Genomic DNA, 17,843 nt, shown 5'->3' on the forward strand with positions numbered 1-17,843 from the left:
TTATCATATTCACCCTCACCCCACTTCCATTATGCTTACCTAATTCACCCCTTCACCCCCAATTCCACAGTGTGGCAGCCATCTTAGAGTGCCCCAGAATAAACACGACGTGAACCGGAAGTGCCCTAAAACAAACCGGAAGTGCCCAAAATAAACCGGAAGTGATCTCAATTGAACCAGACGAGCACCCAAATAAACCGGAAGTGACCGGAAATAAACCGGAAACGCCCTAAATTGAATCGGAAGTGCCCCAAATAAACCGGAGGTGGCCTGAATTGAGTTTCAACTTCAGGATTACAAAGTGACTACTAACATGTAGTTTTCTTTTCGTTCATAATTTCAATAGTTTGGCACTATTTTTCACTAACTTTTAAAATCTTCATCCGATTCAACCAGCTTCAACTTACTAACCTGTAGTTTTTGTTTCGTTTCGGATTTCAAATTATTTTGGCGCAATTTTTCTAAAAATGCTCATGTTTTCCCCATTCATTCTCTATGGTGCATTTAACATCTGATCTAACTTTTTAATTTTTCTTCCAATTCAACTTAAAGGGTTATTACTGTAGTTTTCGTTTCGTTCATTTCACAATTTTTTGGCGCATCTTTCTCTAAATCAGGGGTTGGGAACCTTTTTGGCGGACAGAGCTATATCTGGCTCGTGAGCCATAAGTTCCCGACCCCTGCTCTAAACATTCAATTTTTTCCCCATTCATTCGCTATGGGGCATTCAACATCTGCTCTAACTTCTAAATGTTTTTTCTAATTCCCCTTTCAACTTCACTGTCATTTGACATCATTCTGAAGCATTCCAGTCGTTATTCAGCTTCTTTGCCTTCACACGCAATTGCAAATTCTAGTTGGACTAAGCTGCTCAATAAACCTAACCCCAGGGAAGCTGCAGGCCCTGAAGAAATATTTGGAAAGGTACTCAACTGGTGGCCGCTACACATCTTCATTTCACCAAATCTGGCACTCTTTGCAAGACGTTTAGACACCCTGGAGAAAATACTTGAATACAGCATTTGTTTTTAATACATTCTCTGCCTGCAGACTTTGTTTTGAATGATGAAATAAGTCTTACATTTAGTTCATAATGGTCTTAAAAAGTTTCATTTTATTTGGTGAATCCTACAGAAACCCATGTCTTTTTTAAAGAAATTGTCCAATTAGTGCAGAGATGTGTGTTGATTCTGAAGAGTTGTAATTATTTTTCTTCCATTTTTTTCAGGTGAAATGTATCATACTGCAATTGTTGAGAGGGTTGTGCTATCTCCATCACAATTTCATCATTCACAGGTCAGTCGATGTCAGTTATTGTACTTTTACTCTAGCTTGCCCATTTTATCTTATTTTGGACTCAAGTCAGTGAGACTTAGTTGTTTCTCTCTTTGTACATTTAGAAACACAATCCCTTTTGAACAAAACCTGGTTGAACTGAGAGCAAATCTTCACATCCAGTGAAAATAAATGTCTTGTGACCAAGTGACGTCAACTAAGAGCTTGCCCTGTACAGCAGCCATATACGTTCTTCAAAACACTGTTGTCGCTCTATGATTGTTTTTTTGTTGAGTTAGAATTTTTTTCAACAATATTTATTTAAAAAAAAATTCACAATACAACTACAGTGGTAGCTCCACTTACCAACGCCTATACTGACAGACCTTTTGCGGTATGAAGCGGATTTTTTTGCATGTACTTACAAACAACATTTCGACTTCCAAACGGGCGCCCCAACCCCCACATCACCATTGTCTCGGCGTGTTAGCAGTCTAAAAGACAAGTACCGTATTTTCTGCACCAAAAGGTGTACCTAAAAGCCTTTAATTTTCTCAAAAAACAAAGGTGCGCCTTTTAATGAGGTGCGCCTTTTGAGTGGACCGAATTTCAAAATCTGTAATGTTGTTTTGTGTGGCTTCCGCCACACAGAGACGTAACATACTGGCGTAATATCTAGACCCGATGAACCAATCGGAGGACATTACATTTTACGCAGATCGGGGTCGAAAACCGATCGGAGGTTTGTACATAACACGTATAGTACGTAACTCCACTGCCATTGATAAATAAATACTATCGTTTGTGCAAAGCAAACAGCATTAGGACCCTCTAAAATTCATTCGACAGAGACATGCTTTCTAGACTCAAGCTTTCTGGAAAGCCGGGATCATTGCTGAAAAATAATGTGACGACGACAAGATAGTGTCAAGAGGGATCTTGTAATGTTTAATGGCGGGGACTGTACCAGCTTGTTTTCAATAAAAATATGAAGAACACACTTATGTGTTTGTCAATTAGCATCTTTAGACGGTAGTTTTTTTCTCTTTCTTTTTTTAAGTTGTCACTAGTGTTCAGCACAAGGTGCGTTCATTGACAACTTACACAGTCGGAAAACTCATTTATTCCACCACAAAGCAATGACGAGTATGTGACCACATTGGAGGGAGATCGAGGAAGCATACAATAATTTATTAGCCTGACTTTTTCTATAACTTCTCGGGGGTAGTTTTAGCAAGTGTAGAAAATTAGAACAGGTTCCACCTCCCCCAAGCAAAGTTAGGAGGTCAATAATAATGTGACATTTGTTATAAAGGTTTGAAAACCTAAAAATAAAACCGTTGTTGTTTTGGTTTTCTGTATGTTTTACACAGAGTAATACGGCAAAAGTCTGACTTTTGGGATTGTCCTGCACGCATTATTTGCTTTTATATTGATTCCTATGGGAAACATTGCTTCTACTTACAAACCTTCCACTTACAAACCCAATAACGGAACAAAATAATTCGTTATTAGAGGTACCACTGCAATTAACTATTTTGGGTTGTTACAAGTCTGTGGCATTGAAACTATGATGTTGTATTATCAGGGACCTAAAAGTGTCCAATCTGCTGATGACAGACAAAGGCTGTGTTAAAATAGGTAAGTAAACATACTTCCATCACTCACAATCACACCAGTGACTTCTTTAGAGAACCTGCCTAATTTAAAAATAATTATTTTTTGGATTTTGAAATGCTTCTCCATATAACAAAAATCACATTATTCATGCAATGTATCCTAATGCATATATATTTAAGTGGACCTATGTTTTTTTTAATTGAAATGCTATGGTTAAGACTTAGCTTGCTTATTTTAATAATAATTCATTTAATTTATATAGCGCTTTTCAATGACCCAGAGACGCTTTAGAGGGAATAAAAAGGGTGGGGACGTACAGGGGGTGGGGACGTACAGGAGACAATAGGATATAGTTAATAACAGGACATCGGTCAGCAGTGCGAAGGAGATGGATGGAGGAGCAGGAGGGGCGGGAGCGGAGGTTGTTGAGGTTGGCAGTACGGGAGGTGGGGGTGACGGGGGGTTGGTAGTCCAGAAAGAGGAGATGGGTGAGCCATCGGGGAAGTGCCGGTCCAGATGTAGCGGCGACGGCGAAGGATCCCAGCCTCGTGTGGAAGCAGCAGTGGACCAGGTGGTGATGCCGCTCGACCTCGACTGCACCCGCTCGAACGGCAGGCCCCAACGCACCACGGCGGCACACAGCAGAGCCACGGTTGGCGAGCCCGCAGGGAGTGGAGCCCGTCCCCCGAGGACGCCGGACGGAAGGCCAGAGAGCCGGGCCAGAGCTGCCGTCGAGTCCACAGCAGGCGGCCACAGGCTCAGAGTCGGGAGGCAGGAGGGGGTCCGGTGGTGGTTTTGGCCAGTTGGCTGTTGGCTAGCTGGCTAACGTAGCTGGTAGTCCGAGGGAGAGGAAACAGATAGGTGAGAGCGGAGCTGCGGGGATGCGAGGTGGATGGAAGACAACACGAGAAAAATAAAAGAAGAGACGGGTGCACTGAAAACGGGAAAACGAAAAACAAGTAACGGACACGGTCCGGGACAGAAGCGGCAGTCAACAGATCTGACGCCAGCGTTGGTCTAACCCGGAAGACAACAGACGGTGGGGGAGGGATTTTGATATATTAGCTTTAAACAGAGCAAAACAGAGTAAAACTATAAGTTTAAAATGCTTCTCCATACAACAAATATCTCATTATTCATGCAATGTATCCTAATGCTTATAAATATACTTAAGTGGACCTAAGTTTTTTTGATTGAAACTCTATGGTTAAGACTTAGCTTGCACCAACAAAGTTTATTTTGATACATTAGCTCACAGAGAAAAACAGAATAAAACCAAGTTTAAAATGAGTTAATGTGATTTTATAATTAAGGAGCATCTTATAACATTTATCTTTATCTTTTAACTGAATTTAAATTGAGTTCAACCCAATTTATAGGGGAATTTGTAGATATTGAAATAACACCACAGTAAAGCCTTGTGTGTCAACTTATTTAATGGAATTTTTGTTTTCTATAAAGCATCACAGCCAGTATTTCACTGAGCGACGAAGGTTTGGTTTGCAAGTGTATGCACACACATATGCAGACTTTTGCTGCTCAGTAAGCTATGGGCACAGACATACATACAGTGGGGCAAAAAGTATTTATCGTATTTTTCGGACTATAAATCGCTTTTTTTTTTTTCAATAGTTTGGGTAGGGGGGGCAACTTATACTAAGGAGCGACTTACCGTTTTTTTCCATGTATAATGCGCCCCCATGTATAATACGCACCCTAAAAATGGCATGTTGATGCTGGAAAAAAGCCTGTACCCATGTATAATACGCACCCAAATTTTGACTCCTACTTAAGTCCGTGAACGTAAAATTATTTCAGAAAAAAGATCATCTTTGGGAACAACCGGATGTTATTCTGCCGGTCAGTATCACTGCGCATGCGCTAGCATACTCAATAGCGAAGAAATGTTTCGGATTTGTGTAGGGTACATTGTGACAGCAAACGAGCAGGTGATCTAGCAAGCGTCTGATACGAGAGCATTGTGTTCGTATGGAGCGTGTTTGAAGTGAACAGCAGAGAAGAAAGCGCATCTGTAATGGCGACCTCCGTATCATATCCGGATAAAAAAATAAATAAATAAATAAATAAAATTCCTTTTTTTTGTACCCATGTATAATGCGCACCCCAGATTTTAGGACAATAAATTAGTTAAATTTTGCGCATTATACATAGAAAAAAACGGTATTTGTGAATTTCTTCACAAATTTTCAAAATTAAAAAAAAAAAATGAAACCGTGACAAACGAACTGCGATGTAGCAAGGGATTACTGTAATTTGAATTTCCAGTGACGTCAGCAGCGCGGCGGTTGTTTACATAAAGGACAAAAATTCGATCACGGGATGACGAAGGGCCCCACGTACTACCGGCATCATTAGCGGCTTTGTTTGTAAGTGGGGAGGACGAAGAGTTTGAAGGATTTAATGATTTGGAGCGACACAGAAGGTTTGAAAAACTATTATGGCTTTTACGCACGCCCGGTCCTACTCTACGGAGCTCTCTTTCACCTCCGTGGATGGAAGTCGGGGGCCGTGCTCGGCCGGGTGGCTGTCCGGGGATGGTGAATGGGGCTCGGACATGGCTTTTACGCATGCCCGGTCCGACTCTACGGAGCTCTCTTTCACCTCCGTGGATGGAAGTCGGGGTCGGTGCTCGGCCAGGTGGCTGTCCGGGGACGCTGGATGGGGCTCGGACATGGCTTTTACGCACGCCCGGTCCGATTCTATGGAGCTCTCTTCCACCTCCGTGGCTGGAAGTCCACGCCGCCACACGCCTGGAAGTTTGTTTTGTTAAATAAAGAGCCGTTTACCAAACCCAAGTCTTTCCTTGTACTTTGTTAACGCTACAATACAGTTATATACTAGATCTGTGGAATAACGATGAGGCTGACGTCAGGGCGCACGCGCGGCGTTCACAAAGGATCTCTTCTCGAGCTGTAATGTTTTGGGGCCGGTAGGGATGGTTGTTATTTTCCACCATCATTTGCAAATAAAATCTTTCAAAATCAGACCATGTGATTTTATGGATTTGTTTTAATTTGTTTTGTCTCTCCTAGTTGAAGTGTACCTATGAATTACAGACATTTCTCATCTTTTAAGTGGGGGAACTTGCACAATTGGTGGCTGACTAAATACTTTTTTGCCCCACTGTACATGTATGCATGTTAGGTTGTCACCAAAGATATTATGAAAGTTGCACATGGAAGACTTTCAGCCATAGATGACTGATCGTGACAAGGTTAAGATACAGCTACTCCAATCTAACCATGGTCAATCTATCTAAGGGAGCAGAGGCTGCATCAGAGTTAGGAGCCAAGGAAGCAGAAAAGAAAAACAAAAGGAAAGGGTTTAACTTATAGAACTTAAGAATAATTTCGATTAATGATCATTTTGATCTTTAATGCTTTAAATCTCTTTTGTTTCTCTATCATAGTCATACTTTAAACCAGGGGTCCCCAAACTTTTTCCTGTGAGGGCCACATAACCTTTCCCTTCTCTGATTGCGGTGGCAGTTTGTAACAGAAAAAGTGTGACGATCGTAGGGGAGCTTAAAAAAATTGTTTTCCAGAAAGCCACACATAACCAAATAACGGTTATTTAATAACCCTTTCCAGGTTCTTTACAGAAAAAAAGTCAGGAAACAAATAACACTATTAATGAAATAAATAATAACTAAACCCTCTCTGAGTTCTTCACAGAAAAAACAGGAAATCAATAATAACTAAATAACTCTCTCTGGGTTCTTCATAGAAAAAAAAACATGGAACATTAACTTTCTGTTGTGCCATGCACAATCTTAACAGATAAAAGTTCAGCTCAGTTGTCAGAGCAGAACCTCTCTGACACATATGAGCAGTCTCTTAAAGTTCTTGTGTTCCTTCCTTATAATCCTTTTGTAGGTTCCAGTAGGCTTGTAGACACCGCTGTCTTTTTTGTTAAAGTTTGATAGTGCGTCATAGTCTGGAGTAAAATTTGTTGTGGCAATTCTTAGGCGAGATCCGAGGTGTTGGTCCGTTTACCTCGATCTGTGACGGGTAGATGTTGACGTTCATGTGGCTGAACGTCACGTCGCGTACGTCGAGCCAAATTGGCAACTCTTTTAAACGCTCGGCACTGTGTTCACCCTGCTTTACTTGGGCGACATTTTAACGGAAGGATTCCAGGGGAAGGTTTGTGGGTGGCTTTAGCGCAAAACTGCATCTGAAAGCTCGGCGCGCGAATTACAAGAATGCTGTCGTCACAGCCCACGCTCTAAATTCGGGACTGATACAAATAGAGCGCGAGTGCGCCATGTCCGTACACGCACTGTGAGTGTGCACCGAGCTTTCTGACACGGCTTCCGGTATCCGGCCCGCGGGCCGTAGTTTGGTGACCCCTGCTTTAAACCGTTCAGTTCTTTTTTAAATGAAGACAGCTTTAATCCTTGACGTCAGGGAGTGTCAGAATCTGGTTCGAACCGTTAACTTAAACTCAGCTAGTGTGAGTGTACGCGAGTGAAAATAAACGAGTTCCCGCGGTCTTAACAAAGACAGCTAAACTATTCCGAGTGGATAACCAAAGCAACAATCTTAACAGGAAAGGAGAGCCGCTGAAACAGCCGCGATCAAGGAGCTCCTGGGTCTCGACAAAGTAGTTACTCGACCCTCGGATTTCTTTGATTTCAGCGGGACTGGTGTTCGGAAATGACGGAATTAATCTAACAATAGATTAGTTACCTGAACAGCGGTTAGACTCGGAACGAATCTTCTTAAATCAATTCTCGTCGCCCCCTACAGGCTGCGTTACTGCAGAGGGGCTAAAGTACAGAATTTTACCCTTTAAACGGAGAGCCGGTCACTTACATCAGATAAATGCACGATTGACACTGGACAGTTGCAAGGTGGAATTGTCATGCTGTTCAATTCATGAAAGAAAGTGGTAAGTTTCAAAGTTGAAGGACTTTGCTGAGTTCATGTCGTTTAAAGCGGAGATTGTCTGCAACCCTATCATATAATTTCAAGCTCTCCACTCAATGGACTACTCCCCAAACTCCAGTAAAAAGAAATAAACACGGAAGTCCGGTACAAAAGCCACCGCCGGATATATACACTCGGGTATACACGTATTGAGTGGCAATTGGAGTTTTGGAACATGGCGAAATGGAAGCGATCGGCTTTCAAGCAGCTTACAATCGAGCAAACAATTGCTCTTCGTGAGTGCGAGAGCAAAACGATTCATCGAATTTAGAGGAGGTGGCTGTGAGTATGCGACAGACATGGAAGTCCGCATCACAAGCCACCGCCAGTTCAGGCATAGATGTGTTTTGTGCCACAGTTCAGATGAGTCGCCGTCATTTGACGAGTATTCTCATGCGAGATACAGTGACCCACAAATACATCTCTTGTAATTAGCAAAACACGCACACGCATTATGAGCACACACGCAAACATCTCTATAAATACACACATGCAAACATCTCTGTAAATAGCCCAAAATTTGTAAATAGGTTGTTAATTGTTAAAATGTTGCAGAGTGCGCACGATATCAAATATGTAAATACCGTATTGGCCTGGATATAAGACGACCCTGATTATAAGACGACCCCCTCTTTTTCAAGACTCAAGTTTGAAAAAATACTTTTTGAACACCAAATTTAATTTTTATACAGAAAATAGTTACAGTAAATCTGAAACAAATGGTTATAACAATATATTTGAGAGAAAAAGCATGTTATTTTGCCTTATTTAAATCATGCAAAAACTGTCTATCACATTTTAATAGCCAAATATTTAAATATGTAAACTAAAGTGCAATCACATTTGTAAATTAATGGCTTCTGGTTTTTCCATTTTCTTCATGACAGGGGTTTGCTTTGGACTGGGGAGTTAAGTTCAGCATTCGCTTTTAAGATATCTGGTGCCATCTAGCGTTGTGAATGGGTATAATGTCTAGACCCCGAATGTAAGTTGACCCCCACTTTTCCAGTCTTATTTCAATCCAAAAATCACCGTCTTATATTCGGGCCAATACGGTAAATGTTTTTGCCATCCAAAACACATTTTAATTATTTTTGTTCTTGTTTTATAGAAGGGAAGGGCTGTTCCGGTCGTACATATTTAACCAACGTAATAACCAACCTAAATAAATGTACGAGTACCTCATATTATATACAGTATAAGCCAGTGGTCCCCAACCTTTTTTGCGCCACGGACCGGTTACATGTCAGAAATATTTTCGCGGACCGGCATTTATATAAATAAATAATACATTTATATGAATAAATAAATAAATAAATAATACATTTATAACAAATATATAAATACGATGAAATAAAATGATACGACTGACATAAAAACAAGTACAAATGACAAAAATAAAACTCACCATTACGTTGAATTAGTGGGAGCACTGAGTTTGTTTCTCAGAAACGAGCCGGTCCCATCTAGACGTAATCGGAGACAATGACACCCGAAGTGATTAAGGTTTGTCTTTTATTGCAGGATGCTTGGTCTCCATGTGTTGAAGCAGTTTTGAATGCTTCATTGACTGGTTAGTTAGCCTGTCGTCACATATTAGCTTTGCGGGCTCGACTGGGGAAAGATGTCACGTGACCGGGACGAGTGTCTTGACCTGAATTAATTGATCGTCGATCTTTTTTTTTTTCTGTGCGGCTTGGCGGCCCGGTACCAAGTTACCCACGGACCGGTACCGGTCCGCGGCCCGGTGGTTGGGGACCACTGGTATAAGCGACAAAACAAACTGACAAAAAACTCGTTTTCAAATCAGACGAGTAAAAACTGGTCAAATACTTAAAGAAAAAAAGATATTTTTTAAAAGTGAAGACAATTTGCAATTCTAGTAATGACACAAATTTGAGGCACAATTTGTCTTCGCGGGCCACGTAAAATGATGTGGGGGGCCTTGCGTTTGACACCTGTGGATTAAAAGATGTCAACGGGAGAAGACTTGTCCATTAAACCATACCTAACACGTACAGTGCCTTGCGAAAGTATTCGGTCCCCTTGAACCTTTCGCCACATTTCAGGCTTCAAACTTAATGATATAAAATTTAAATTTTTTGTCAAGAATCAACAACAAGTGGGACACAATCGTGAAGTGGAACGAAATTTATTGGATAATTTAAACTTTTTTAACAAATAAAAAACTGAAAAATTGGGTGTGCAATATTATTCGGCCCCCTTGCGCTAATACTTTGTAGCGCCACCTTTTGCTGCAATTACAGCTGCAAGTCGCTTGGGATATGTCTCTATCAGTTTTGCAGATCGAGAGACTGGAATTCTTGCCCATTCTTCCTTGCAAAACAGCTCGAGCTCAGTGAGGTTGGATGGAGAGCGTTTGTGAACAGCAGTCTTCAGCTCTTTCCACAGATTCTCGATTGGATTCAGGTCTGGACTTTGACTTGGCCATTCTAACACCTGGATACGTCTATTTGTGAACCATTCCATTGTAGATTTGGCCTTATGTTTTGGATCATTGTACTGTTGGAAGATAAATCTCCGTCCCAGTCTCAGGTCTTTTGCAGACTCCAACAGGTTTTCTTCCAGAATGGTCCTGTATTTGGCTCCATCCATCTTCCCATCAATTTTAGCTTCTTCCCTGTCCCTGCTGAAGAAAAGCAGCCATGATGCTGCCACCACCATGTTTGACAGTGGGGATGGTGTGTTCAGGGTGATGAGCTGTGTTGCTTTTACGCCAAACATATCGTTTTGCATTGTGGCCAAAAAGTTTGATTTTAGTTTCATCTGACCAGAGCACCTTTGTCATCAGTCATTTAGGACAACATTGGATCATTCAAAGATCCTCACTGAACTTCTGGAGTGAGTTTGCTGCACTGAAAGTAAAGGGGCCGAATAATATTGCACGCCCTACTTTTTTTTTTTATTTGTTAAAAAAAGTTTAAGTTATCCAATAAATTTCGTTCCACTTCACGACTGTGTCCCACTTGTTGTTGATTCTTGACGAAAAATTAGAATTTTATATCTTTGTTTGAAGCCTGAAATCTGGCGAAATGTTGAAAGGTTCAAGGGGGCCAAATACTTTCGCAAGGCACTGTGACAAAATAAAGCCCCTCACAATATTTATGAACACATCTTGTAAACAAGTCAAGTTAACCAGTAAGCTAATGCTAGCATTAGCGAGAAGCTAATGAATACATTTAACACATTGTGTTCCCCAAGAATAATTCAGCACCTTTGTTGCAATTCATCTGATACAACTACTCAAAATACAAGAAGTGAAAACATTGAGCGGACAGCTCTAAAATCAACAGAAATACTGACACTAATGCTATGAAAATGAGAGCATCATAGACACACAATAATATGAAAGTGAAATACATTCAAACCTCGGTTTTCGACCACAGACTGGAAGGTTGTGGGTTCAAACCCCGGCCGGGTCATACCAAAGACTATAAAAATGGGACCCATTCCCTCTCTGCTTGGCACTCAGCATTAAGGGTTGGAATTGGGGGGTTAGATCAACAAATGATTCCTGCACGCCTGCTGGCCACTGCTCCCCTCTCCCCCAGGAGATGGATTAAAATCACACGGGGATGGGTTAAATGCAGAGGACAAATCTCACCACACCCAGATGTGTGTGTGAGACGATCATTGGGACTTTAACTTGACTTGACTTTAGCAATCCGTTCCAGAAGGCGGTTCGAGAAGTGAATCGGTCGAATTCCGAATCTATTTTTCCCATTACAAATAATGGAAAAAAATTTCATCCGTTCCAAGATTAAAAAAAAAAACGCCTCTTTTAAGCATATTTTCATTTGCGCATTTTTGTCCGATCACGCAACTGCAGCGCACCGCCGACCGCGCAACCGTAGCGCGCCACCGACCGCGCAACTGCACCGTGCTGGTCGCATTGTGACAGAGCTGTCGCTGAAATTTAGAAAATATGTTTAAAAGTCCTGATGTACTTTCCAAAATATAAGTGGACCTCAGTGCGCAGGGAGCTTAGTTTTGTCTGCTCGCGCAACCGCAGCGCGCCGGGCGCTCACCGTTGCATTGCTTTAAGAGCATCTTTGTGTTTTAGGATGGGTTTACTGCTCCCACTTGCTTTCTTGGGAGGCATGATTAGGGGTTAATATAATCCTCAAAGTAACGAAAATACAATAACGAACGGAGTCAGTCGTCATCCGGGCCCCGCGGTCTGGTTTTCTCGGGTCCTTTCGGCTCATCTCGCGAGGTTCGACCTCTGAATTTTGTTCGACAACCGAAGCAAAAAAATCTCGAATTTTTAGTTCGAACTCCGATTTGTTCGAGAATTGGGACGTTCAAAAACAGAGGTTTGACTGTACAGGTTATAACTTTTGTGTTATCTCAAGTTTACCCCTTTACTGTGGCTGTCGTTTTCATAAATTGAATGAACTAAACCATCAACGAAACGACGTCTTTCTGCAAATCCTTGTCTATACTGACAAAAGATTTCTGAAACACTCGTCCTTGAACAAGCAGAACTTTGCCCACAGATGTGGGAACACTGCTTGAAAAATGAAATTTGACCAGGCACTTTGAGGTTCTGATGGGGAATGAGTTGTGTGGATTGAGCATCCAACAACTGAACATTTTGATCTTTCCACTTCGGCATCCTTGAGTTGTTGGACTACAAATGTCTCTGAGTAACAAAGTTGGCGCATTTGCGAAACCGTTTGGTTACCATTACCTTATTTGGTAGTCCCGCTCCAAAGGATGGGACGTGATAGATAAAAATAAGTACCGTATTTTCCGGACTATAAGGCGCACCTAAAAACCTAAAATCTTCTCAAAAGCATTATATATGGACTAAATTCCTAAATTCTAACTGTCCCGAAGCATTGTGTCATGAAATCAAGCATAAGTGGCCTGCTGAAGACTATGAATCATGAATCAAAAACTATGGATCATTATTTCGTGATTATAAAGTCATTTGTTGCATCTGAAGTTGAAATAAAAAAGATAAAATGGAGAATGATTTGATTTGGATTAAAAATCTGACATGATGCATTAATGGTGCGCCTTATAGTCCAGTGCGCCTTATATAAGGATCAAGTTTTAAAATGGGCCATTCATTGAAGGTGCGCCTTATAGTCCGGTGCGCCTTATAGTCCGGAAAATACGGTAATAGAAAATGGAGAAATCTGAACGGAGTAAAAAATAGCCCCTAAACCAGGGGTCTCAAACTCGCGGCCCGCAGGCCAATTGCGGCCCTCAGGACAATGTTTTGTGGCCCCCTGCCTGAAAAAAAATCTTTGTGTTAATGCGGCCCGCGCATTTTTTCTCACGTGCATCTGGGGGTTTTATATTTTTTAACACCTGTGGGCTCCCGTAGCTCAGGCTCGTGACAACAGCGCGAATTAGCAATTGGTCACTTCAACATGTTTGGATGAACAAGTGGAAGGAAAATATATCTTGTCACCTAGTGCTATACGGTTTTTGTCAGCCCCAGTCATGTCTTTTTCAAAACCTGTCGTGAAGAGAAAAATTGGCGATGAGCACAGACAATTTCAGGAGAAGTGGGAGACGGAATATTTTTTTGTTGAGCACAGGGGCATCCCAACGTGTCTAATATGCAAGGATAAAGTTGCGGTGCACAAGGAGTATAACATCAGATGTCATTACTCAACTAAACTAAGCCATTCAAAGACGCCAGTTCATCAAACAGGCTCAGTTTAGTAACATCAGCATTTCAGCACACAGTGGCAGAGCGCATTTCTGACATGTCTGGCAACATTTATGATCAACTGCGTGAGAAAGCTAAACATTTCCATTCATACTCACTTGCTCTTGATGAGAGCACAGACGTCACTGACACGGCGCAGCTCGCAATATATGTCCGTGGCGTGGATAACAATTTTGAAGTGTGGTGAATTCTCTTCGATGGTCAGCTGGTCTTCCAAACAAGATGGTGAAAAAGTGGCTGGCTTGGGGAAGGAAAACTTCAGTCACACATGGCTGATTGGGGAAAGATTTTATTCAACCGATGTCAGAGAGAAGTGTCTCGCGCCCTAGCCAAGATGTCGAGTCCCTTTGTCTACTCTCGTCCTAAACCTTATACTCTTGCGCTTCCCTCCACGCGGGAGCGCGCAGATGGGGCTGTTGGCTGACCTATGACCCCGCAGTTGCCGCCCCATCTCTACATCGTGTGTATCTTAGCAGTTGTTAATGGAAGCCAGATGTGTCTGGCGCCAACGAGTCTACCTTCCTGGACCAAGCCCCAAACAATCCCACACTAACCTGACCCGAACATGACCCGGTCACACTTAGGCTTACTAGTGAGATAAACATTGCATGATACCAGAATAAAAATACACTACATATTCCCCCCTGACGGGGCACAACAAGTGCCCCGGCAACAACTCAACACAAAAAGACATCGGTACATCCAAAAACCTTCCCCCAACCATTTTATGGTTTTCGTCTACAATTTGGACCTATTTGTCACATCCTAAATCATGCTCAAGGCATGCTACTTAAGGTTACATTAACTAGGAAAGCTCAACCTAATTTAATAGCAAATTCCTCCCTGACAGCAATCTGAGGCCTCTCAGGAACCACATTTGACCAAGATCGAATCCCCCAACCCCATTAACTGATTGACGCCGTCCGCACACCCCCCTTCGGTAATATATCACCAACGCCATCAATTTGGAGAGGAATAGTTTGCTGTGGCCCGTTAGAAGCCCCAAAAGGTTGCCGGACCGCCGTCGAAAAAACCTCGCCAATCTAATGACGAGGAAAAAGAGGGAGGCCCATTCTACACCCCCGGAGGCGCCTCTTACCTGGCGAGAGTCAGGCGAAGGGAGCTCCGGCACACACCACATTTCACAAAGCGTAGCATGAGCCCTAAACACAGCAACAAGCAGAACCATGACCCTCAAATACAAATCGCTCAACATGCAATGTTGTATCGTAAACATGCCACGGGGTAAGCAAATGAGGTCACATAATAAAGTAAATACCATGGCAAAAAAACAACGAGGTAACACAGTGAGGTATATAAAAACGAATCGTCAAAGCATGCAAGAACATTAAACCCGTCGTTGCGCTGCCCCCCTTGCACGCACAAGTGCGTGCAGATATGAAATCCAGTCCACTGAGCCGTCAGTGGGGAATAGCACTAGTAGTAGACGGCACTGTCCCGGGCCGGCTGTCCGTTCAGTGTCCTCCTGTTGCTTATGACGGCCGTTGAATCCCGTGCAAGGCCCCGGTCAGCAGCCAGGCGACCCATGACAAGCTAAAGCTACTGTCTGTATCGAGTGACTTTAACAGTGCGAACATGTGGAGTCATAATGTCAAAGGTAGCAGCCCAGGCCGGACGTCTCTCCGGCCCCGACGGCCACCGCTGGCGGGGCAACACAACCCAATTGCTCCTGTGTTACCGGCCCCCTCAAATAATTCTTTTGCGGTGATGGGGCAACGAGGAAAAAGCTGTGTCCATCGTCTCATCGAAATCTCATCAGAACGCCCGAGGGCTCCCGACACCTACCCCTCGTTTCCAGAGGCCCACGCGGTCCCTGAAACAAACAAACAAACAAACAAACACTCCAGGACTCATTCCCCTCATTTCTCGTCGTGCCGACAGCGTTGCTAGATCCCCCCAGTCACAATGTAAATTCTACCTGTTCTTGGTAGCCTTTCCTGTCGCAGATGTCCCTGTCTCAATCACACTGTCATCTTTCTGAAGTCCCGTCAGTCATGTCACTTCAACCGCTCTTTTTCCCGTCCAAATACTATTTTTCACCCCCAAATTCCTTCTTCAGTCTAAAGATGTGTAGCATTCTCAAACCGGTACCCTTTTTTTTTTTTTTTTTTTTTTTTTTCTTTCGGTATGGCGCCGTAAGTGGCTGCCTCCCAGCAGTGTTCTCTCCTTTCCTCTTTATTTCTTTCTTTTCTCCTTTTTCTTTCTGTCTTTTTGTCCATTCGGCGATGCTGGTGCCTTCTACCGCACCTCGGTATCTCTTCGGATCGGATATTTTGTATTATTATTTTTTCTTCCTGGGACCGGGATCATCGGTCGAGACCGGCGTAACTCTACGGCGGCTTCCTGCTTATCCGGCCAGTGATGACCGGGTCCCTCGCCTTGGCCTTGCAACCGCAACCCCTGTAGGGACTCCGCTTCCTCGTGCTCGTCGGAACCAACGACTTTCGCCATGCTAGCCCCGTGGTGACCATCTGCACGTGCATCCGACTGGGTGCCCAGGACGCTGCTCACACGTTTGCCTGCTTTGTGATGTTTTTCACCGATTCACGACCACGGTCCATTGGGCGCCATTGAACTGGACTGCCCCTACACCTGTCTATGGACCCCGTGGAGGCTATTTAGTGTGTTTTGGGGTGTTCTCTTGTATTGAGGGGTGCTGGTTGGCCACAGTTACTTTTTTTCCTTTGTCTTTTATCTTTGTTTTGCTTTGATGGCTTTTATCTTGAGCACTTTCTGGCTTTCTTTGTGGCGCCGTTGTGTGGCAGCCTTATGAGAGCCTGTTGAGTTGCGCTCATGCCATTTGTGCGTCTTTTGTATACCCACTCTGTGGTATGAATACTGCTGGGGCCTGAATTTCCCCACCCCTGGGGATCAATAAATATTCAATCAATCAATCAATCAATCAATCAAAGGAACCTGCAAAGCGTCCCCTCTCATCACCACACTCTTTGTAGCCAGGCCCGCGGAACCTCTAGCTCCAATCTGGGCCCCGGGACCGTCACCCCAAGTCCCTGAAACTTGACTGTCCACCACACACTCGGCAACACAAACAAAAATCAGCGCACTCCTGTCAGTGAGCTTGTAGCCCTGCTGACAGCGGACATTTGTACACACAAAAACAGACATCAAGTATCAAAACAAAAACAGTCATAAAATGAATCCTGGCGCTCGGGGATCCTGTCCTGAAGACCATGTAATCAACAGGTTCATTATAAAAACCAAAAGGGCAAGGGTTAACATATTCTTGTAAATTCAACACAGACGTTCCACGAACGCAATCGACAACCTGCAAGAACGAAAACAAGTTACGCAACCAACGCGCAATCCGCTCCTTGGCTGGTGGCCGTTGCTGCTGCTGCTGCAAAAAATCAAGTCACACAGAAAAACAAAGCAGAGCTCGCTCACGTCGCAAGCAAGCTCAAGCGTCAAACATTTGGTCACTGTCCACCGAGTCCGTCACCCCGTCGGGTGAGCTCAAAGTCGTCACACGTCAAATTGTCCAAAGTCTTGATGTTTGATATTAGTTCTGTCTTGTCTGACCATATCACTGAAATGGGCCTTCTCCATCGAACCGTTTGGTTGTCGATGGTGCCCCTGATTGATCATTGAACCATGGTTCCGATCAGAACTCATCACTTACCAGTTCCAGTCCCTCCGATCTGTACCACCCCTTCAGGCGAGAGGAATTTTATCCTCAATGGCAAACACATCACCCCAACTTCAGACTCGTTTCATCCACTCACTCGCGCGGTCTGCCCCCCTTCTGCAAAGCTGCAGCTCCACACAGGGAGCGCCGAGCCTTCTCCCTCGAATGAGCAGTTTTTAATGTAATTTACGTCATTGCTGTCCAGATCTTCTATCCTCAATCTCCCTCGCTGTCAATTCCTGTTAAAATGCCAAAATGCCCCCGTTCCGACTCGCTCTAATCCTATCTTTGACAATGGAGTTTGCCCTTATCAAACCTCCGAATATCCACGTCCTCCTGTTATCTTCACCTCCACCTCTTAGTACTTTTTTTTTGATAGAATCTCCTATTGGTAACCCTACAGCGGACTGTTTCGCATATAACCCCTTACTCCGCTCTCCTGCTTCTACATTGCCATGTGGGTGCAGTTGAAATTGAGCCCTATCTCAGTCATGTGCGACTCCTATGCATGAATGTGCGAAAATCAAAAATTTAACGGATCCAACTTTCTGACTACCCAACCTCCACTATGGCGCAACAAACTTCTATCGTATTGAGTAGGTACATTGAGCGTCCTAAC

At 43.3% G+C, this 17,843-nt stretch overlaps 1 protein-coding gene across 7 annotated transcripts in view; it reads left to right on the forward strand.

The window, feature by feature from the left end:
• cdk10 (cyclin dependent kinase 10) overlaps positions 1-17,843 on the forward strand; it is a 137,559-nt gene that overhangs the window by 90,271 nt on the left and 29,445 nt on the right. For all 7 annotated transcript variants that reach the window (XR_009714873.1, XM_061282211.1, XM_061282216.1 and 4 more), the window contains 2 exons: positions 1,229-1,296; positions 2,864-2,916. Coding sequence is in view for 6 of the 7 variants with exons in the window: in XM_061282211.1 (XP_061138195.1) it covers positions 1,229-1,296; positions 2,864-2,916 (121 nt within the window). In the remaining variant the exon portion in view is untranslated. The remainder of the gene's footprint in view (positions 1-1,228; positions 1,297-2,863; positions 2,917-17,843) is intronic.

Source organism: Syngnathus typhle, linkage group LG7 (genome assembly GCF_033458585.1).
Source record: "Syngnathus typhle isolate RoL2023-S1 ecotype Sweden linkage group LG7, RoL_Styp_1.0, whole genome shotgun sequence".
NCBI classification, from domain to species: Eukaryota; Metazoa; Chordata; class Actinopteri; order Syngnathiformes; family Syngnathidae; genus Syngnathus; species Syngnathus typhle.